Source organism: Cottoperca gobio, chromosome 22, assembly GCF_900634415.1.
Source record: "Cottoperca gobio chromosome 22, fCotGob3.1, whole genome shotgun sequence".
NCBI classification, from domain to species: domain Eukaryota; kingdom Metazoa; phylum Chordata; class Actinopteri; order Perciformes; family Bovichtidae; genus Cottoperca; species Cottoperca gobio.
Window position 1 is genome coordinate 15,767,420 of NC_041376.1, and position 24,190 is coordinate 15,791,609.

The window sequence follows — 24,190 nt, forward strand, 5'->3', positions numbered from 1 at the left end:
ATGGTAGATAATTCAGTTCTAGGAGAACATGTAAGTACTTAGGTATTGATTTAGAAACTGTCTGTTTAGCTGTCATTTCCTGGTATCATGGAAATGTTTGAATGGACGTCAGAATCAGTTTCCTATTATATGATTTCCAAGCTTTCAGGTACAAGATATTCGGAGAAAATACACAGGTGTTTATCCACCTCAATGTTCCTGGAAGTGATGATAAAACCATGTAACGTCAGGGGCCAAGCAGTGTCCCGTACTGGCCGGGAATACAAATGTAGCTATGACACTACTTGCCCCCTCTCCCTCACTGTAAACTGCCATGTAAGCAGATTGCAGGGGAAATACACAATGTAACGTTAGTACTAAGCTGAAGTCCTACACTTCCGTTAGCGTTAACTGTTACATTTAGTGGTTCGGGAGATGAGACTGTACGCCACACATTATGTCAGAATGTAAATGCTGGTAAACTTGAAATAGTTAGCCATTGTTAGCTTTCCACTGAACAAAGCGTCAAATTGCCATCATTTAAACAACTATCCTACTCGGAAAAATAATCTGTTCATTATTGTCCATTTTGATACAACATACGATGTGGGTTAGAGTACCTGAAAGAGCTGGAAGTCAGATCATTTAAGAAATAACACCAATATTTACTTCATGCTCCCAACATTTCCGGTACATTTTGTTTGGGTCCTTTTGATAGCCCTGCACTTAGCCGTCTGTAATAATGCCTGTTTACACAGTGAGTGTTTTTACTCCCTGGGCAACATTTTCCAGTTATATATAACTCATAAAGCATTTTTAGTCTGCCATGATTATACCTAAATAATTATTAAAGCAACACTAAATGCGCATGGTATGATTAAGTGACAATACTGGGTCTGGCAATAGCTATAATGTTAAGCAGCTGTCAGTATGCACTTTGACCGTTTCTAGTCTGTTGTGTGTTGAGTGTTGAGCTGTGCAAGAACTCAAGAAAAATCTGAATGCAAGGTAATGTGTCTTATTTCTCAACAGCAATTTGTCTCAACACACTTTGTATGACTTTAACGTTCGTCTAATAAAATCTGCCTCGGTCATTTCCCCTTTTTTGGTGATATTCCACACAGTGTTCCTGTACCTCCAGAGCTGAACACAAAGGTAACTAACTTAGTTCGTTTTAAATCATCTTAATATTTCCATTTTGTAATACTGTGACGTTAATCTTTAAAAGCTATAGATAGATACGTTACATGCACAGTAAATATGTATATGCACATCATACTAAGCCCAGTGGTGGAATGTAACTTTAGTATTATATTTTTAGTATTTACGTTTTATATAAGTTTATACTTCTACTCCACTACATCTAAGAGGCAAATATTGTACTTTTTACTCCACAACCTACATTTTTTCACCCCCTTCCTGTCCAATAAAAACACAAATCTCCATATTTGTTGATTTCTTATGTTTGTGATAAACTAAAAGATGAAGTGTTCCTTTTATGTGCTGAGAAAATCTCCTAATTCTTATGCTAAAATAACTATTTAAAAAGCATCTTGGATCAGCTGCAAACAATGCATTGTCAAAAGCTGAAAAACAAGGCTGTTTTTCTGAGCTCATGAAAAGTTGACTTTTAGAGATACAGATACAGGACAGCGACACTACAAACATGATGATCTTATAGAATATGCTATAGATTAAACTACACAACAGTATATAAAGGAGTTTAAATGAGCACAACCATAAACATCTACAACAGTAAATCAAATGCATCATACACAATAATGCAGCAGTAATATTAATCCAGAAAACTATAAATAGTGAAACTCTGACACAAAACATTTTAGTGCACAATGAATATTTTTACTTTTCATACTTAAAGTACATTTTGATGATAATACTTAGCCTGCAAACATTTACTTAAATAAGGTTTTGAATATAGTACTTATACATGTAGTAGAGTATGTTCACTGTGTGGTATTAGTACTTTTTCTTGTAGTTTGTAAGGATCTGAATACTTTTTCCACACTGAGTAAGCCAATACTTCATGGTTGTTGCTTAAATTTACGCTCCACATCATTAGTTTATGCATTAGTAAGACTACAATTTTACTTTTTTTCACCTTATTTTCATAATATTAGTACATATGTGACAAAGTATTAGCTTGAGCACTTATAATTACTTAACTATGTGTATGCTTATATAGACAATTTCTCATATGTGTAATTGAATGTGGCATGCAAAAATTACACCTTGAATGTGTGTGTCTTGCACAAATAGAACAAATCTAACTTGGAAAACATGAATGAAAGATGAGTACAATGATATCAGTACATGCAGCTAGACCAGTGGCGTTTCTGCATGAGGGCAATTGGGCTGAATCACTTCTGGGAAATTCCACCTTCATACGGGTGAATAAATAAGAATACCTAAGAATGATTAAGTGTTCATTGGAAACAACAACAGTAAAACATGTGTAGGTGGTTATTCGGCTGGGAAATTTGGGGAAAACATTTTATCCCATTATAGGTCTTTTCATGTCTTGATAACAACACATATCACAATAAAGCGTGTTTTTTAGTAATTCAATAAAAATATAGTCCCTCTGAAATAACCACATGGTAAAGCCTATTTTTGTAAACTCCTGTGTAAATGTGCAAATTAAAAGTACTGAGTATTTTCTCATTTACTTAGGAACGTTAAAATACGTCAATACGTAATTTGTAATAAAGTGCAAAACTAACATAAGTGAGATTATAGAGACAGTATACACTGACGATGTTTACATGCATGCAAAAAAATACAGAGTAATCAGATTAGGACAATAGTTTGATTCAACTACACTGGGGTATTCCCATAAACAGAATTATCGGGTGTAGAAAGAAAATTCTGATCGTCGCTGTTGGGAAACACTACTCGCAATTTATTTTAACAGACATTTGGGTTCCGAGTGGACCCTTACACAAAACAGCAATCTTCAAATGATATTCCCTCAAAATATTTCACATCAGATTATCTGATACATTTGAGTCAGTATGTGCTTGTTATTTTAAATTTAGACGACAGAATAATGTTTCATGATATCTCAATATATATTTTCATTACGATATGATTCCATTGAAAGACCATACATTTAAAAAAAGTAAAGTAATTTATTCAATGGCTACAGGTTTTTTTTTTTAGTATTCTTATATGGTTAAGAAAATATAACATTGTGAATAAAAACGAGCCTTTACAAAGTAAGTGTGTTTGTGTTGGGTGGAATGAGAGTAAAATTAGTATTTCTGTGATTATAGCCATTACTTTAACTTCTGAAAAGCATTTTTTTTTTAACATAAATGCTCATACTGTGTCATTGTAATAACAATCATTATCCAGTTAAGCCTTGACTGCCCAAGCAGACATAGGCAACATATGTAGTTTTTAAATGGCTCCAACAACATTTTCTTTTGGATTTTGTTTATAGCTATGGTTTATGGTCTAAATTGTTTAACCCATTGTTAAATTGTTTCAAACGTACAATATGTCTTCACTCTTCTGAGAGCATGCTTTGATCAGTTAATTTCCCAAAATGTTAGCGTAAACTCTTTAGTCATTCATTCATATTCATTAAGCTGTGCCTACAAACACTTATTCAGGTTGGTCAGCTACTGTATGATAATTCTGCCTCCAATTCAACAAGAGAGGGAGAATCTTAAGAGGGTTCCTTGCTGTTTCAAGTGGTTGGACAATGCAGATCTCATATCATATTCTCCTGCAGTGGAGGGTTCTAGGCTAGCTTTTCATGCCTGCCGAGGGAAGACAATATGCTGCTAGATGTGGGAGAGAGAATTGAGCCATCCTGCAGCCAGCGGCCAGGCTTTCCAAGTCTTCCACTGCCTAGGCAGAGATTTGAAGAGATTAACACACTAGCATTAGCTCTGATACAAGCTGAGGATTGAATTAATTATAGACTTTGCTGGGCTGCGATGCATTCACGTGGTGTAGCATTGAAATACCCCCACCCCCCTCCACCCCCAATAAGATTGGAACCTGTCCAACTCAGCCAGCTATGAATACTCTATTTTTACCTTCTTTCACGTTTCAGTCAAGCTCATGCTAATGTGGGAGATAAATAATAGCAAGTGATTTTTGTTAGGAGGCTGGTGGGGAAACTAGTTTACATATTTTGCCTGATATGCCCCCGAGGAGTCTGCTACGCTTTAGATCTTGTCCTTGTTTATGAATAGGTTGGAAAGGCTTGGACAAATGAAGAATCTTTACAATATTTCATGTCCAGAAATGAGTGTTGTTGCTATTGAACTAACACAAATGTGTGTCTAAAACAGATCATGACTGAGGAGGTTTGTGATGTGATGGTGGTTGGCTCCTGTATGACTGACTTGGTGAGGTGAGTAAATTTAGCCCTTACTTAACTGTGTGTGCTTCCTCTAATGGCCATAAATCAACCTTATATTTTATGAGAAGGCTGAGTACAACATCTCTATCTATATCTGGGTTCAGGAAACTCCTCTGCTTCCTCAGGTGGGCCCAAAAGGAAGCAGGACATGGGCAAATGTTCATGATCATATTAGGACGTGTATTTCAAAATATTTCTCAACCTTTGGGTCAGGACCCATGTGGCTTTGTTTAATATGTAGATACGGTTTTCAACACTGATTTGTTTAATATATTTGTAATATATATTAGTTTTTAATATTAGGAAATACATTAGGTTTGAAATGTCATATTACAATATCCACAAAGGTTGAACCACTTATTTTATAGCATTGGGACCAGTAGCTATTTAAAAAATCTCAATATAAATACACAATGTTTCTTTTACACAAAATCATATTAACTTATTTTGACTTTCTGACTGTGATTTATGAATTACTCTACACTTTCCCTCTGTGAGCCTCTAAAGATCCTTTAGATGACAGTCCAAGTGGAAATCACTCTTTAGTCAAACTGATCACCAATGATCTCTATGATCATACTAATAATACTAACTAGCTCTACACCACAATACAAGTTTACAGTAATGCTGTTTCTTTACTCCCACGTATGCTGTATTGAACAAGACTTGAAACTAGCAATTAACACCGTACATTTGTTGGGACAATGTTTATTGAGGTAATAAATGAGAAGTAGGGTAATTTTCTCATAGACTGCTATACAATCTGACCTCTGTTTGCAACCAGTGGAGTCGCCCCTGCCGGCCATTAGAGCGAGTGCAAGTTTAAGGCACTTCCGTATTGACTACACTTTTCAGACCTGGAGGTTTTCGCTTGGAGTCAGCAGGCAACATTAAGAAGTCAGCCAGAGACAGTGATTTCAATCCATCTCATGGAGCGAATGTTAGCTCAATCAGCTAACTATCTATAGCTGAGAAAGAGTGCCAGTTGTTGACAGTAGAGTGTCTGAATTCAAGGACCCTTTGTTTAAAAATAATTATTAAAAACGTTATCAATGTAAACTGCATCATGTGTCGCTGAAGAACTCGACAGGCATAGCAATAGTAACTAGGTTGTGGCTCAGCAAACAATTGTCTTTGTTTACACATGTTTTTTCAATTATTATTATTAACCACCAAAACCACCATTTTCTTTCAAGGATTATTATGACATGCAAGTTTGTGGAAAATATGGCATAAGGGCTGAAGGGTATTTTCCATCAAGGCTTGAATTGGACTGCACAGTACAGTATAGAGGAAGTGGTCTAAACTTAGATAATGTTGCTGGCTGCCTTTTTAAATACTTGTCCTAAACGCCCAACATATTGTGAGGAACATTGCTGGTCTAAGAGTTTGGGGCCCAACAGCTTTTAGGCCATTAGGCAATAATAGTGAGCGGACTTCTCATTTCATAGGGAGGCGTCTGTGCATCTTTCTTTGCAAAACCTTTCTGCCGGAAGAATAGATCATTCTTTGGATCTTTATAAACACATCAGCTACTGTTCTAAGATATTATTAAGAAACACAAACTGATCCACAGCAGATTGTTCTTACTGTACAACCACCAAATCCTTGATTAAGTCATTGACAGATGATGTAGTTGTGACCATCCCATTGTAAATCTGACTCCGCTTTCAGAGACTCGGAGAGTGCAGACGATCTGGTATAATTGCTGCTTACTGAAATGTCAGTGTTGCATCATCCTCATACGTGGTGAGATTTGTTGAGCCAAATAGGATCCATTCCCACAAATCATTAGTCATCAACTCTGGCACAATGGGTTAGTTAGAAAACAATTTGTCATCCTCATTTACCATAACCTTTGTGAGGAATGACACAATCTCAAAAGATACATTCAAGTAAATACAGGATAATGTCATGTCTTCATGGGCCACAGCCACCGGAATGTCTTACTGTCAGCGTGTGCGACAGTTTTGTCATACAGCTTGTATTATATTTTTATGTGAAACCCGGGAAAAATAAACTGTCACCTGGCTGCCAGCAAGTGGAGATCTAAATAAACAACCACAACATGTGCCAGTGGGAGAAAAGTTTCATTGCATTCTAGCAAGTACAAGTTGTCACATTTTCATTATCACTCACAAGTTCCAACTTATCAAAAACATATGCCTTCTCTTATTGGGTTTTTTTTTTTTGGGGGCAAGTATTTTCTTTTGTTGCTCATTAGCAATTCAACCACTGACTTTCTGCTTTGAAGGGCAGGCGTTGTCAATTAAGACCCTTAATAATCTAACGGGAAATGGCCTGTTTTTGGAGAGCGTGTGTGTATGTGTTTGTGGGGTTGGGGCTTTTTAGATGGGGGTCAGAATGCGGATAAGGGAGGGTAGTTGGAATGCATTTGCAGCCCTTCAAAGTGATATGCATGGCTTTGAAGTTAGAAATCCAGTTGTCTTTAACAGCCAGTGTTTGGGTGGCAGTACAATTGACTGACAGACAGCGGAGGCACACGCACGCACATCTCACACTCTCTCTCCGCTTCTGTCTTGCCATACAAACACACAAGTGTAACACAAATCCTATGGTGTTTTGTTCTAAATGTATCGGTCACATGAGAGCATACAATGCTCCTTTTTTTTTTAACGCCATATAGTAAAAGGTTATGTTGTATGTGTACTATCTGCAGTGTACAAAGAGGAGGAACAGCAAAGTCTCTCAGGCTTTTAACCCATTGTCAAAGCCATACAGTGCCCCCTACTGCCTCAGTTTACTGAGTGGAGGCACTTATCACCTGCTCAGTGTAACCAGAGTTTCCCAAATTATACAGCAGAACCACAATGTACCACAGGATTGTTTCTACCAAAACACAGTAAACACACCTTTATCTAATGTTTTTTTTATTAGAGTGAATCTCAAATGCAGGCTCACAAATGTGGGCCCTCAACTGTAAGTGTGGTTAGTGACGATTGACAGAAAATTAATCTGCAACAATTATGATAATCGACTCATCATTTGATATTTTCTAAGGCAGAAATTTACTGGTTCTAAAATGTGAGTATTTTCTCCCCTAACCCCTGCTAGGAAACGTTCAACAGTGTAGCTCACATTCATATACATGTGTGTTCTTGTCATGTTTAAAATTTTTTACTTATAGGCGGGATTCATTTATCATTTATTTATTAATCTAAAATCAATTCTTATCAGAGTTTAGCAAATCCAGGTTTAAAACTAGTAAAGCTATGTTGCACAATTCAAAATGAATCTCTGTTTAATAAATTGTGATGTAAACCAAAATATAACAGTTTAAATAAACTATTATATTATAATATATTATATACATTAAGAATAAATAATTAGGCATAAATAAATATATAAAGTTTTGTGCTATCGTTACTTAAGATGACTCGGGAAGAAGCTCTTATCTCTCCTCCTTTGAGATATTCTAGTTGGCCAAATTAATGGAGCAATAAGGCCAAATAATAGAAGATAAAAATACAGACAACAGCACAGTAAGAAAAAAAAGAAACTGGTAGCTTAAACAGATCAACTGGAGAGAAATAAATTACTTTTAACTGATGTTTAAAGAAAGGTTTAAATTGAATCTTTCTTCATTTTAAATTATTGTTAAAGTCATGATTTAATCTAGTTAAAAAATAATCCATGATACAACCCAGCCATCAAGTATTAACTGTTTTTTTTCTCAAATATTCTCTGTTGTTTTATATTTATTCTACTGTAGAATTGTTCTATACCATAAACTGTGTCAGATATCTGTCTGCCAACATTTTATGTAAATGTAAAAAAAAAATAACTGAAACAAAGCTGTGATGTTTCCAATTCAGACGCAGAATATGTCAATAAGTGGCTTATTATATCCACTGAAATAAGCCGTTTCTGACCGCAGAGTGAATAATAGCAACATGCACGTAGCTCCAACAAATGGTCTGACCACACAAAAATAAACTCCTACGTTCTACTCCGACACTGCACCTTGTGAGCAAAGCAGTTTACCGTGTCCATGTAAGGTATGCTGTCTTTGCTCAACCTGTTCTTTGTTAAGTCCATTCACCTTATACAAGAGGAGAACAAAAATGTCTCTCAGTGATGCGCGCATAGGCTTGAAAAGCTTCATGTCTGAGGCACAACATGAGCTGAAGGTTACCACACTTAGATTAAAATTGCTTTTGTGTTTAGTACAACCATGTAGTATTCATACTATTTATTCAGTAATTATAATACTTTTTGATTAATAAATGCAAAAGCTTGAGCTCAATCTATATTCTTATTTTATTTTGCTTGCGGTACGTTCACTTTGCAAGGTTGTGTTTGGAACTGGGAAGACACGCTCTAGTTCACACTTTGGAAAACAGAATTTCAATTTGTTTTTGTCCAAGTCTACTTCCCCCTGTTGCTCACCCACAGCTGGAGAATGACTTCTATAGAGATGGAGGAGAGGGAAATGAGAGCCAGCCTCAACGCAAACACTTCACGTCACTGAACACCTGCTTTGGCCTTTTGGTTCCATGGGAGAAAACGCACTGAGGTTGCACTTTAGCACATAACTGCCTTGTTTGTTTGGTGTACTCATCACAGACAACAATAGCCAAGTGTCTCTCTGGGCATGAAGAGGCGTGGGTGGGTTTATTTAAGAATTTGGAAATCTGTTTATCTTACCTGTCAGTTATCCAGCTTAAGGTGGCTGCCGGCCAATGTTTTATTATCTACAAAGGTTGTGCTCAATATTTAGCACAATTGTGTGAATATCTCAATACATGTCATAAACACTTAAATGTAAAGTTCAAATATCACAAATGAGAAATCAGTTTCCTTGGCACTTTTGTAAAATAGAAAGGCTGAACTTTGATTAGTGGCCTGTGTATGACGGACACAGACACATGCCACTTCTTACATGATAATCCTTTCAGCCTCTACACATGACAAAAGGCCTTCAAAGACAAGGAGAGAACATCGAATAAACCACTAGATTAAGTAGAACTAGATTCCACCATAAATGGTTGTCATCATCTTCTTTAGCCAATAAGATGTTTGTCACTAAGAGGACAATCCTTGTAACAGAAAACCTAGGTGGTACTTGAAATATCCATTACTACTGTAAGGAGGTATAAGAATAATTGTTAAGCATTTTAGGAAATTTGCTGTTTTGCTGAGAGTTACATAATAAGATGGCTGTAGATGCTAGAGCCACAATTATCTTAGTTTATTTTATTAGCTCAGCAAACCGTCTCCAGGCTCTAGCTTCATATTTAGCCTACAGAAATCAGAGATATCCATACTCTCATCTAACTATTGGCTGGAAAGCGAATACGCATCTCTCAAAGTTTACCATTCCTTCCTAAGCAACACTGGCATATTTAAGATATGACCCGCTACTCAAAAATGTCTTTAAAGTTCCCACAAAGATTGTACAAGAGGGTCCCCCAAATCTAAGACAGAAGAAGTTGTAACAATGACCAACATCAGTGATGGGGCATTTCATGGAGGCCAATCACCCAAAAGTAAAACTATAAACAAATAGTTTGACATTCTAGGAAGTTTTCTTAGTTGCTTTCCTTCCAAAAGTCATGAGTGTATGCTAAAGTAGAAACCACTGGCAGCAGTCAGTTAGCTTAGTTTAGGAAACAGCTACTCTGGCTGTTTCCCCCGTGTCTGTGTCTTTGTGCTAAGCTAAGCTAACCGGTTACTAGCGGTAGTCATAGTCACCATACACATGTGATAGTTTTATCAAATTCTCTTTTTTTCTTTTCTTCAGGACTGTTTGCTAGTCTATCACAGTAAATGTTTTGTCAATGATGTATTTTTGTAATATCATTTTGTTCCGTTTTCAGATACGTCTGTTATCTTTTATTTATTACGCATTGTTGTTTTTGTGATGTTTTCTGCCTTTTGCGTGTTTACCAGTTTTAAGCCCAACAGTTACCACATAGCCTATCACCTAATTAATACAGTAAGTAGTAACCATTATAAAAGAGTTTCCCCATTAACATAGCCTCTTAATATGTAGAATACATGCACTGATTAGAATGCATGTGCAAGCTTTGCTTTTTTTCACAGAGCTGTGAAATATGTGTGTACAATGTATAAAAATGGCTGCACGAGTAGCCTATTTCTACCCATTCTACATATTCGTGTGTAATTACACGTGTTCAACCTTTGTTCCGTTTTCTTCTCACCACATTTCAGCTCTCACTGACCCTACATCCTGTTATAGCTTTGGGCACTTTAGTGTTTTAACACGCCGGTGCAAAAACAGCAGCATTTATAGCCACCTCCAGTGTTTGCCACCAGCGTCTAAATTACTGGAAATCCTGGGATTGAGTGAGCTTACTGTAATAGCACACCTGCCACACACACACACACACACACACACACACACACACACACACACACACACACACACACACACACAGACCCCCCCCCCCCCCCAAACACACACTCTCACAGACCCCCCCCCCCACACACATACATGTAAAAAAAGAACAACAACAGGGTGAAAAACAAGTTTATGACAACATTTTGCCTTCCGCAAACCCTTTGGCCCTGGGCCAGCACTGCCAGAGGCCAGACCACAGCATCCTGACGTATAGTATGAAGTCTGTTGTCTCTCTCCCATGTTACTCACCACTCGCTCTGTCTCTATGATTGGAGGAATCAGGGAACAGACAGCTCCTCCTGAGGGCACCCACCTGTGGCATATCAACCTAGAGTGGAAGGGCGGGACTTTACCCAACCCTGATGACTCAGGCATTACTGGTGCGGCCAGTGTCAAGTTGAGACATCTATGGGTTTTGCTAGTTGCATCATTTTGAGACACTTGCATGGGCATATCTGAATTAATGTCTAGGAAAAATATCTAGAGTGCTTTTCAGAGTAATGAGACTATTGCAAACTCTATGTTCTGTCTGTGTTTTATTACTGCATTTGTGTTTAAGTATGGAAAATAGGGGGGACAGGGGGGAGTTTCCTATGCTCCATTAATTCCGGCAATGATTGCACTTTGTTGACCTTTCTGTAAAAGATCTTCACAAGACCAAAAGATATAATCCTCAGTGGACTCTGCAGAAACCTCTTGGATTCGGCCCTGAAGGGTTATCTTCACATTTTGACATCTCCCTTTACCCCTTGGTTTCAACGTAGAACACAAACACTGCCAAATAAAATATTTTTCAAAGTTTGATGGAACATTTTAAAACTTTTGTTTGCAGTGTTAAGAGACTGTGGAAGTGAAAAAAAGCAAATTAAAAATCCAAGAAAAGCATGTCTGTAGGGAAATTACTCTTAATTTTTTATCCTCCAAATTCTTGGAGGGTCTTTTGAATGTGAATGTATACCCCTTTAAAATCGTGCTCATTGACTGTTTTTTCCTCAGCCAGGCACCAAGGCTACCCAAAGCCGGGGAAACCATCCATGGTCACAAGTTCTTCATTGGCTTTGGAGGGAAAGGGGCCAACCAGTGCATACAGGCTGCAAGACTGGGGGCCAAAACCACTATGGTCTGCAAGGTATGACACTGGAATCAGGTATCTGCTGTGCTGTAGAGTCTTTCTTGCAGCGTGTGTTTGTTTGGATCCTAGCAAGCATGAATGTGTGCATTTCAGTATCAAAAGTTATTTAGATTGTCCAACCTTTGTCTCATCTACGTCTTACTCAGTACAAATAATCAGCTACTGTAGTCAGCCAACTAGTTAACAACTCCCAAAAACCTTGTAGCTTCGTTCACACTTCAGTCATTTCACCGCATCAACTCTCCATGCCTCATTTTCTCTTGATCAATACTATACCACATGCATACGCCCACCCACGCTTGCGCGCCTTCAAACAAGCCTATTCCCATACCATACAACCCAGAGTCTCCAATCAGTAAGCTCAGTGTGGCCTTTCAACCCGAGCACTAAAGCACCGAAGCCCCACCTCTGTCAGAACAAAGAGGCCCGATCGATAACAACCCAGTGCGGGAGGAGCTCTCCGGGCATGGGGAGAACCCAAAAATAGACACCCGGGCTTGTCAAAAACATCCGAGACGGAAGGCCACTCTTCAAAGAGAATGGGGCCAAGCAGCCAATACCAGCCCAACCCATTATCACAGGCATCTAGAAGTGCCCGCATTTTGGCACGTTTTTTGAAAGCGTGGGTTCGATGTAGGCGCCTCGGGGCAAGGTGGGGACCCCTTCCACAACCCAAAGTAGCTACAGATGTGGACAATCCTATGCGGATCAGGGGAAGAGGGGAAGGAGGGAAAGAAAGTGAAAGTGAGGTGGGCATGAAGAGGCGTGAAGGCGGGGTTATCGTGTCTTCAAGGCTTGGCGCAGCTGGTCGTGTGTTTGCGCGTGTGTGCGTTTGTTGACTTTGTGTGTTAGTTTTTGCACATTTTCGGCGCCGGCACCATGCCAGTATGCTGGCAGGGCGCACGAAAATCTAACCCAACTGAGGTTTAAGTATACCACTTTTCAAAAGTTGCCGCTAACCAAGTCTGACCCCGCTTGACACTCTCTTTGTTGTAATCGTTTTGCCTTCAATCTTTTCTAGGTTGGTAAAGACTTCTTTGGAGACAATTACATTCAGAATTTCAAAGACAATGGTGTACACACAGGTACAGTTTTCTTGCATTATTGGTTGCCATTTCCATTTTGAATTGTAAAAAGTTCACATTCAGTTTATTTTGTCTGTGTTTGCTCAGGTTGTTTTTGTTAGTCAAGGCTTTTGGATATACTCGAACATGTCTCTATTGTTATGGCCAATGGTTGTTAAACCATTTCGATTTGTTAAAAATAAAGTTGCTTTTCAAAAGTTGTGCTCAGTGTGCATATTAGACTCCAGATGTTTGTGGCTTGTTTGTCTCTTCATAGCCAAAAACTGTGAAATTAGCCAAATGCATTCCGAGCAATCAGTAGTGGTTACTATGGTGACATTTTGTTTTTTTTATTTGTGTTTGATGAAAGACAAATAACGGATGCTATCAAACTTTGTTTTGCACCTTTCGTCTTTTCTCTCTGTCTCAGACTTTGTTGGTCAAGCCTCTGATGCAGCCACAGGAGTTGCCTCCATCATTGTCAACGATGCAGGTAAATGCTTTTGCCACTATCCTATAGCACCCTGCTGAGATCCTAAAAGCTCTTTGGTTGTAGAAATAGCCTCGTACATTCACAACCAAGAGTGCAACAGGCTACTACTACACACACACTTCCACACACGCTTGTACGCATATGCATTTAGTAACGCCACTGACACACCACTGTTCAAGTGAATATAATCACTGAATACAAACACACACACATACAAACACACACACACACACACACACACACACACACACACACACACACACACACACACACACACCCACTCACACACGCACGCACAGGTTCCAATCTGCAACAATCAGAGGCTTTCCACATGAAGAGCAATTTCTGTCAAGTAGCAAATACAGTCAGGTGATGTAAAACTCCCCTGATATGTGGAGTCCCTCTTGGCTTTGGATCCTTTTTCTACTATTTAAAGTACACATCATTATGCAGTTAAAAGTTTCAATTCAATGTTTTAAAAGAAGACAGAGGTCTATCTGAAAGGGCTTAATTAAGATTGTACAATAAAGAAACAATCAGGTAAACCAATGTGCAAATGCCATTTTGCATTAGTGTGAAAATGTCAAATAATTCCAATGTCTTAAGCTCTCTCCTAAAGTGATGAAAAGAAATGCTCCAGAAGAAAAACAAACCAATGCATTAGGGTTTATGTGGGTTTATTTGAAGTATTTTGAAGGTTACAATGTGATGACAAATTGAGTATATGCTATAAATTGAGTATATGCTCTAGATATAAGTAGGCATGACAATTCTGATGGAAACTTGACATTGACGTCCTGTGTGACATTGTACATATTTCCAATTTTCAAGCCGAATGTCAGTTGGTATATTGCCCTCTCACATAGTGTAAAACTGTAAAAATAAATAAATACAGTTAGTCCCCTCGGTTTCTCACATTACATGTTGCCAATTTAGCCCTATTTATGGAGTACAGAGTTCCCATGGATTCTCACAGTCATCATACAGTGGCTGTTGTGTCCTCACACGTCTCTTTCGGTGTCCGCGGGCAGGTGAGAATGCCATTGTGATCGTGGCTGGTGCCAACATGCTGCTGGGCAGTGAGGAGCTGCACAAAGCTCTTCCCGCCATCAGTCATGCAAAGGTTCTGGTGTGCCAGCTGGAGATCAGCCCGCAGACGTCCTTGCAGGCACTACGCATGGCTCAGGAGAACAAAGGTCAGTGAGTTTCAGTGCACTGTATGTAATAGTGTGTCCACACCACACATGCAGGTTCCTCTTGAACCAGAGAGGAAATGTATCTTCTTAAACGGTATTGAAGATTATTATAATGTCATTCTTATATAATACTGAACAGGTGGTTACATTTGCATTCAATTAACTATGTTTATTTTCACCAACTGCTTTGAAGTTACAGGTAACTTTTAGATTTAAAAAAGTAATTTGGGTTTTTATCAACGGATCACACCCACACTCTTCTTCATCTGTTAGCCAAACCATAAACTGCATCATAAAATATCTGTTGCTTTGTTTTTACATTTGGAACTTATTTAAAGTGATACGCCAACCAAAAGTCTTTTATTTAAAACACTAATCCCATGTTGGCTTAATAGGGACTATAAAATGTTTGCTCCTGAGGGAAAATGAGCGCTGTGGTCAATGTGTATTCATTGTGTTACCATGGATCCTTGTAGTGACTGAGGAAGAAAATGTGTCTTTAAAAAAGCATCAAAATGTCCAAAGAAACTCATCAAACCTCTTATCAAACTTCTCTCTTGAGCTCTCTTTTTTCTTTACAAACTTACTTTCATCACTTCTTGTGTATCCAACAAAACAGCAGAACACTTTTGCCTTCAGACGTGGTTGGATGACACAGAAAAGTAGAGGACGAAAAGATCTGTTTAAATGTGACTTTTCTGTTTGTATTCAACATTTACACTTTCCTTAGGAGAGAAGCTTTCCACTGACTCATATCACTTTATCAATTGAATTTTAAGAAGTGGATAAATGTAATATTTTCACGAGTGTTTGTTGTGTCCGTGTTGCTCACATTCTACATCATCCACCATGTCTCATACATATTACTAAAAGAATACTTGTTGCCCTGCACAAGCAAAACCTTTTTCAAACCGCCACCCTCCCGCTGACCCTTCCTCCCTCCACCTTTTTGGTGATAACCAGGTTACTGAGCTCATCATCTTTAACAGCATCCTATTATTAGCACGCCTCAGCGTCATTCGAGACGTCTGGGGAGCCTCTCGCCCCTGTCATCGGGCCTGTCACTGGTAATCGCTCGTTGCAGGCTGCCAGAACGAAAGAGTCGCAGCCATAACCGTGTTGCAGATGGGACACCCAGATGGCCTCGCCGAGCGCCACCCTCTTTCCCCCGAGCCCCCCTCTTCAGCGTCAACCGTACCATGGGATTAGGCTCTGCATGTGGCACCAGGAGAGAGGCAAGGCGAGCGAAGACGCTTGGCAAAGACGCCGCTGTCCTCGATGCTGCCGTAACAGAGCATTGCGTAAATGGAGTTCTCTGGAGAGAATGGGTGTTAATGGGTTTGGCGGCGAGGATTTAATGGTGCGGGGGATGAAGCGTCGCAGAAATTACGCAAATGTCACCATCGAGCCACACGTACTGTGGATGCCAGCTCTCAGAAACAACTTGTCAAGAAGAGTTCATTCTCCCTGCGTGTAATTTGTTGAAAGGAAAACGTATGTATACGTAATTTATTGCCATCTACCATTTAACTGAGAAGTTAATGGAATTAAATTAATTCTAAGAGCTGAGGAAATGGTAGGAGTTGTGTAGTTTCACTCTTTCTTTCTTCTTCCGTCTTCAACCACCCCCTCCCATCTCCCCCGTCCCCCTTCCTTGTCTGAGCAAGAAGCCGCTTTTATATTTCTCACCAGATGCAATTAGAGCCTCTTAAAGCCCTTTCACATAGTCACTGATGACTCATTTATTTTGTGTGTGTGTGCCTGCATGCTCATAAGAGTGTGTGAGTTATCTCTGTCTTACCCTGTTTTCCCCTCTGCCCTTGTTTTCCATCCACCTTCCCTCCAAAATCCACCACAGCAACAAACTGCTGTATTTTTGTGTTTCCTGGACTGTACTGGCTGCTATTCCAGCACATGTGCGACCAGACTTGCAACAAAAAAAAGCCCAGAGTCATGACACACACACACACACACACACGCACACACACACACACACACACACACACACACACACACACACACGTACGCACACAGATTTTCCTGCCAGACGTGACTCAGTACACACACATCCTAGTATTACCACATCTGTCCCAGCAGCTGTGGTAATGTGTATGTGTGTGTGTTTCACTAACACCTGGAGAGCAAAGCAACCCGAAACCAACACACCGGTTAATGTGACGTCCACAGTAGCAGCTCCTCGCATCAGAGAGGCAGATTCCTTCATGCATCAGTGTATTAGGGATTTCACACAAGCTGCTCTTGTGTGCATATTGATAGGCTTCCATCCTCAGCAGTCTTATTGTATGTATACTTCATGAGCTTTGGGCCTATACATAAGACAGCAGCACTGAAGGGACGCAAACACTGTGATACAGGTGGCAACGAAAGGTGCAGATAGTGGAAGACAACATCGTACTTCCTACTAGTTCTGTCCATGGCTACAAATGCTAATATGATTATTGACAATAGCTTGAGTAAAGCTGCCTTACGCATATGCTTACGAGTCAGATGCTACCATACAAGGTGCACATCAGCTTGTTAGTAGTGATAAACATTCATACACACTCTCACACTGTTGGCCATCGGGAGCAATTTGGGGTTCAGTATCTTGTCCAAGGACACTTCGACATGTTGACTGCGGGGGCTGGGGATCGAATCTCTGACCCTCCGACCACTGGACGACCATTCTACCTCCTGAGACACCGTGTTTTACTGCTGATCATGTGAAAGCAGCTTAAGCCTTGTACATGATTCAGTGATGCTTTATTTATTCTGTTTACATGGCATACAGTATGTGGTTAGTGCTTCACTAACTTACTGATGGATGTTTGCAAATGCCAACAAAGTACTTCACATTGGTTATTATAATTATTCTAATTAACCGCAAGTCCCATTGTTGTGCTTAATTTGCATCACATGTTTGTGCATGTGAGCTTCCAAGGAACATTGGAAAAATGTGACGAGGGGAAGGGAGGAAAAACTGCTGCTTCCTCTTCTGAGTGGAAGACAGGGAGATATATTTGTTATACTTTAAATAAACAGGTTTGTATACAGATGCAGTCATCGAGATTTAAGATTGTTGTCAGTCTACACCACAGTTGTGCAAAGGAGAACAAAATGGTCACAGAATTGTTTTTATTTAGAAACAGAAAGATAGATTTAGACCGCTTTCATAAGCCAACATTTAAGTCCGTTTTAATCAAACTCGGTGGGCAGAATGCAGTAATAATACTCTGGTGAGGACCAAAACAACCAGTCAGAGATCACTTCCAAGAGGTGGTCTTGGACCCTTTCCAAGCAAACCCTAGTGCCATTGTTTTGCAGTAAGAACATAATACAACTCAATTGCAAGAAGGGAACCAAAAAAACCCATTGACTTTGAGGCGAAGGAACCTGAAGTATAAAAATGCTGGCTATTATTCATTCCTTCACCACTCTATAGAGAGACAGATTAACATTTAGTTTTGGTCTTTGCATGGCTTTTGTTGACCGTAAGAAAGTGTCAGCCATATTCTTTAAAAATTGCTGGACAGAATTTGTGGCGAAGAAGGAGATAAGGAACAGATACAGAGGACTGAAAGCAAGCGAGGGGAAGACAGAGATCCCTCCTTTTATGCAAAAACTGAGGTATCACATTTCAGAGATCTCGCACTTGTCTTGGAAGCCAAAGTGATGAAAAATGAGGTGCAAAACAGTTAACAGAGAGGGAGAAGAAGAAGTGGAGTCAGAAAGAGCCTAGTGGCACTTTTTTTGTGACATGGCCTTAACTCATGTGGGTACACATACAGTATATGAGTGTGTGTGTTGAAAAACAGAGAGACGGTATTTCCACTTTTAGCGAGCAGCCCAGCATCCACCTCAAAGCGCCAGGTGGCCAAAGCCCTGCACAAACCCACGCAGCTGCTCTCTTATGTGCCCACGCAAACACACACGCACACACAGCAACTAGGCACACACTTTTGCACAACAGACTTTGATGTCACCAACGCTGAACATATATTTCCCTCACAAACACACACACACACACACGCACACACACTTGCATGAGGCTTTATTTTGTACACAGAGATATCAGAATTAATCGCTTCGTCAAGCTGGGCTTATCCTCACACATACACAGAAATCATGGTATTAGATGCATTAATGCTCTGTGCTCATGAATATGCATAAGACAGTGATGTGCAACACGTACAGAGGATTACTTCTGACAAACACTCTTGCTCTCTCTTGCTCTCACCCTCTCTTGTGCTCCTCAACACACATAGAAAGGGTCACAACTCATCTCACCCACACACTAACACACATATAGGGTTATATGCCTCATATTGACACACACTATCCTATAACTGCAGGGGTTACAGTGTACCACAAAAAGCTGCAGGATGTGAGGCCGTTTCCATCAGCATTTTCTTTTTCAGGGAATGCTAATTTAATCGTTTAAAAGGTGTCTTTTTCTAGAAGCTTATCCACTTGAGCTTTGCCTGCAAGAGCAATTCCCAGTTGTAGCCCACTAGCCTTTGTTCCCATTGAAAGTTTAATTAAGGTAATGTCAGACCTTGACAGTGAAGCTTAGCAAATGGAAAAGAAACATCACACAAAATTGTAAATTGTAAAAACATTGTAAAATGTGTCACAGAGGGACATTGTCACAATTGTATCCCTTAAAAGACGAGCTGACAATTATAACTGAGAACACTTTTATTTTTTTAACCTTTGGTAATGATTGCATTTTATCCCAAGCGATCTGTAGATTATAATGTTTAACAATGTGGTCAATAAAATGGATTACTGCTTGGTTTCTTGTTACAGTAAAGACAATATTCAACCCAGCGCCGGCCATTCCTGACTTGGATACAGAGTTCTACAGAGCCTCTGATGTGTTTTGCTGTAATGAGTCTGAGGTGATAACACACACACACACACACACACACACACACACACACACACACACACACACACACACACACACACACACACATATTCTCAAAGTATTTATCACAGCAGGGTTAGATTAGACAGAGCATTTACAGTACAATAATCACAGTGTTGATGTAAATGAGTGTGAAGTAGCATTACAAATAGTATAAAATAGCAAAATTAAAATAGTATAAAATAGCAGAATTAAAATAGTATAAAATAGCAGAATTAAAATAGCATTGGAAATCATGCCTAGTTTCCCTATCTGTGCCATACTTAACGACCCTCCTGCCGGGAAACCACATTCATCACACCATTCTTGTAAATGTTTTAAACTATCAGAGCCATATTTTGAAAGCATGAGATCAACAATGGAAGAAAAGAAGAAAATGAAATCAGTCCCACACAGCAAAATTGTGGGTAGGCCTACTGAATTGACCAGCTTTCTGTTTCTGCCTACACATGCAGTTTACATCATCATCATTAACATTTGTAGTCATTTTGGGAAATAATTAGTTCTCAATTTCACATGGAGTTAAACAAAAGAAGGTTTGCATTTTCAGCTAGCGGCAGTCAATGCTTTCTGAAATGTCTCTAGCTGATTTAATCAGCTGTAACTAACTAGTTAGCTAGCTAGGTAATTAAGCTAATGTTAGCTCCATGAGTTGCATGAAAATTCCTTCTCCGACTGATTTTTTTTAAAGTTTCCAGCTGACCATTTTTTTTTAAAATAATGGACTATGGCTAACTACATTTCTGTTAAATGTAGCCTTGAATATGCACTTGATGGCAACATAGGCTTACATTACATTGTGCTAAAGGACTGAGGCTAAAGCTGAAAAGTCAGCAATCAGATTTATGTAGAAAACATGGAAATGAAGAAAGAGCATTGTTCTTGCATTGCTGTGTAAAGCTAATTAGTAAGCCTATCATTTCACTTCATCACATTTTTTACTTTTTCATATTTCAAGAGAAAAGTATTATAGGATTAGGAGCGTAAACTTTCTCAAATCTAATAAAGAGCAGGACAGAGCATATAATGTTAGCTTAAACGTCGATAACATTTGGAAGCGGCACAGTGGGATAATACTACACAATGGATTTGCAGGTCATGAAAGTCGCTTTTACCTAACCTATAACCCCACAAACTAATATAGTTAGTTAATGAAGTGCTCCTTGGCCATGAAAGCAAAACGTGGTTACTACTCTAGGTAGTAAGCTAGTTAGCCGGGCATGCTAACTGTTGCAGTTCAGCGTTCAATAGAGCAGATGACCACACTGTTTATTCCACTCCTTATACTTTGCACTTGTCTTTTTGGTTTTGGAAAGGCTAGAAAAACCACACAACCTTTATCTTGGTGAATGGTCAATTAAGTGGTGATTGTTAAAATCAACACAAGCTGCTGTTTGAATGTGTCAACACTTGTTGAACATTAACATTGGAAGCCTTTGTTGTGCAGCCCTGAGTCGTGTAGGTAGAAATATTTTCTTCTCTGTGAAAGGGAAAAGATCAGAGGTTTAAGATGTTATGAGCGCCCACACATGCACACACCTTTTCACAGTGATTCAACTTTGTCTCCTGGGTCATGACCCCTGCCAGCACATCAATAACTCCACTGTAGCCTTTAGCCATACATGAAAACGCTCTGGTATGAAGAGGGAAATAAGTATCTTTGCACCCTTTTACAGTAAAAACTAGTGTCATGGCACTTTGTGTCTTGTCTGTCAGGTGATGACAGAGCAGCAACTGAGGTGGGGGGGCTGGGTTAGATGGGAATCGTAGTAAAAACAACAAGGCAGATGTGCTCTTTGGCTGAGTCAGCCACCCCCTCGGGGATGAAGTGGATGTGAGTTTGCCTGGGAGTCTCTATTTGATGTGGTGATGCAGGGCAGAGAGAGGCTGTAGCCAGGTGTGGGGACATGAAAGGGAGAGTTGACGAAAGCGCAACATGTTTTCTCTTTTTGAATGTCAGGTCATGGAGGTGCCGTCATGTTATATATGAGGCAGTATGCAGGGGTGGAAAGGTCACTAAAATGTCCTGATATTTTTCTCTGCTTTAAATACAGTATCCTAAATAGCGATAATAATAAAATGTCATGCAATGCAAAAAGAAAAGGAAGAAAATACTTTCTACATTTTTAAGATTTAAAAACAGTTAAAAGTACCATTTGTCATTCTATGATATGATTACAAGTTAAAAAAACGATGTTTTACTTACAGTAACTGTTGCTACTGTACCTGAGTAGCTTTATGTAATTAGAATTTAAAGTGCAATAATAAAAAGGGGGAAAGCGCTACTTCGATTTGACAGTAATAAAACCCAAAGCAGCTGCTCCTGATGCACATGGAGGCACAACAATTCACAAGAAGAAGAAGAAGAAGAAGAAGAATGAATCCCTTTCTAGAGTCAAGGGACACTGCTTTGTTAAAGTACAAAAACACTTTATTATCAGAGCTACAAACAAGATAATTGTCATAATTTCATCATCATCAGTTTTGACACAATGTCCAGTTACAGAGTTGTTACTGGTGTCAATAAGTGAGCCGCATGTTGGTGCGTAAAAAATCTCATTCATGATTGAATTGCATTATAGTATTGGATTGTTTGAGGGCATCTGGTGAGATGGATACCAGACCAGATCTTTTATTTAATCATGTAGCCAAGATTACATTATTTTTTAAATATTTGTACTTTAACAAAGCAGTTTGCTTTTCTTTTCATTTTTTTGGAAAGAAAAGTGGAGTAGTGAAGCAACTATATTTTCTCCACTTTAAATTTTATAGTTTACTTATACAGTCTTTTTTAAGATTTTTTTAAGAGGTTCCTTTTTATTGCATGGTTTAAATTTGAAATATGTCATTATTTCGTTTTGCATAAAACTACTTACAGTTGGTCTCAATCTTTATATCTTTATATTGGTTAGAAAATAAAGTGAATTACTGTATATATAATATTTGATTATATGCCATGTTATTCAATGTTTTGCTGTTGAGATTTCATCTACCATAAAGCTTTTTAAATAATATTTTAATGGAATTTCACATGGGTTGTGCTGATAATTCAGCGAAGAATGTCTTGTCCATCCATAGGGCTGTAAATGTTTTAACTTCCGTTCATGTAACATCAGAATATCTGTATTTCTGCACACTTTCCTACTCGAACAGTTCATGGTATAATTATAAAACAGACATTTATAATCAGTAAATATATGTAAAGGAAATATAGCAATGTGAAATGCTTTGGTCAAGACATACTGATGTAGAAGTAAACTAATTATTCAAAATGTACCAATATAATAAATACACCAATACGAAATAAAGTTACTCATTTACAGGAACAAGAATTAGACATCCTGTACGTAAGAAGAGATACTTCACTTTCAAATTGAAACACAGTGTAAAGCAAAAGGGAAAAGTCTCTCTAAAAACTATAAATATACAGAATTACCTAATGACAGCATATTTATTTCCACCGTTTGGTGATATACATATAATACACCCACCATGTCAACCGCTTTAAACTGCATATGCTTTGTGCAGTATGTGTGTAAGATAAGTGCTCACACACATAGACAGCGAGAGAGACATAATTCAACTTTCTCATATTCTTGCACACAGAGGGAGGTAGATTGATTCCCTGCCCTGGTGTGAAGCTGATGACTAACAAAACTGCTCTTTTTTCTCTCTTGGCATCTGACAACACCGGGGTGGCTGCGGGGCTCTAAAAGCACCGATACACTCTGCGGTTTATTTTTGAACTGTCCAAGGTCATTGGTCATATTGACAGATCACAAAAGCAGGGGGTATCGGATCCTCAGACCCCCATTCAATGCGAGTGTGAACCGTGCCTTGACCCTCCCGTGTGGGGCTCTAGCTGACAAGCATTTTGTACAGGTGTGTGTGTGTGTGTTTGTGTGTGGTCTCACTGTACCATGCTCAAGCTGAGGGGCGGGGGGGGGGGGGCTTAAGGAGGATAAAGTGCAGGCACTCTTTGATCCTCAGCCCACATTCTACGCTGAAGTGCTTTATAGTGAGGGTAATTATCTTTGATGTCCACCTGAGGACCTCGCGTGCCAAAATGGATCCACGTCTCTATCATCCACAGATCTGAAAGGGATCTCACACACACTTTCGTAAAAGAATGATGGCAACATAAACAAACAAGAAATCTGTTGTGTTTGTTTTTTTATGCCTGTATGTTTTTCATACTGCTAGTATTTATATAGCGAGGGATTTTAAACCTGCTCTATAATTGCTGCAGCAAATTAAAGGGGAAGTCTAAATGGATTCCACATTGTGTTTAATTTTTTTTTGTTCACTTTTGGAACACTAATCAAATCAGGCTAATCACTAAACTCGACCCGAAAGTTTGCGGCCAAAATAATCTGTCCACAAACACACAAGGTAAAAAACATAACAACTTCGCTGTCGCTGCTGGCAAACACAGAAGGTTTTACATTTCCAGGAGTAAATGTAGATGTTCTATCTTATATTGAGTGTGTGTAGGGCTATTTATATCAGTCTGCATGTAAAGATGTGTAAGGGATGAGAGTTAGAGAAAAAAATACAATACAGTATATTACAATTTTTTTGGCTGAATTTTCACAACACTGTTTCAAGTCTGAAT

General features: G+C 39.0%; 2 protein-coding genes across 4 annotated transcripts in view; one reads left to right on the forward strand and one right to left on the reverse strand.

The window, feature by feature from the left end:
• Positions 1 to 727, reverse strand: part of babam2 (BRISC and BRCA1 A complex member 2) — a 76,986-nt gene extending 76,259 nt beyond the window's left edge. The window contains exon 1 of one of the 2 annotated variants that reach the window (XM_029461416.1): positions 600 to 727. The gene's annotated coding sequence lies outside the window, so the exon portion shown is untranslated. The remainder of the gene's footprint in view (positions 1 to 599) is intronic. The other variant, XM_029461417.1, reaches the window with a different exon arrangement.
• Positions 728 to 904: 177 nt separating this feature from the next.
• rbks (ribokinase) overlaps positions 905 to 24,190 on the forward strand; it is a 34,615-nt gene continuing 11,329 nt past the window's right edge. Inside the window, exons 1-8 of one of the 2 annotated variants that reach the window (XM_029460956.1) lie at positions 905 to 987; positions 1,104 to 1,134; positions 4,305 to 4,366; positions 11,757 to 11,889; positions 12,914 to 12,977; positions 13,387 to 13,449; positions 14,481 to 14,645; positions 19,455 to 19,546. In XM_029460956.1, the coding sequence (XP_029316816.1) occupies positions 4,308 to 4,366; positions 11,757 to 11,889; positions 12,914 to 12,977; positions 13,387 to 13,449; positions 14,481 to 14,645; positions 19,455 to 19,546 (576 nt within the window). In that variant the 5' untranslated portion in view covers positions 905 to 987; positions 1,104 to 1,134; positions 4,305 to 4,307. The remainder of the gene's footprint in view (positions 988 to 1,103; positions 1,135 to 4,304; positions 4,367 to 11,756; positions 11,890 to 12,913; positions 12,978 to 13,386; positions 13,450 to 14,480; positions 14,646 to 19,454; positions 19,547 to 24,190) is intronic. The other variant, XM_029460955.1, reaches the window with a different exon arrangement.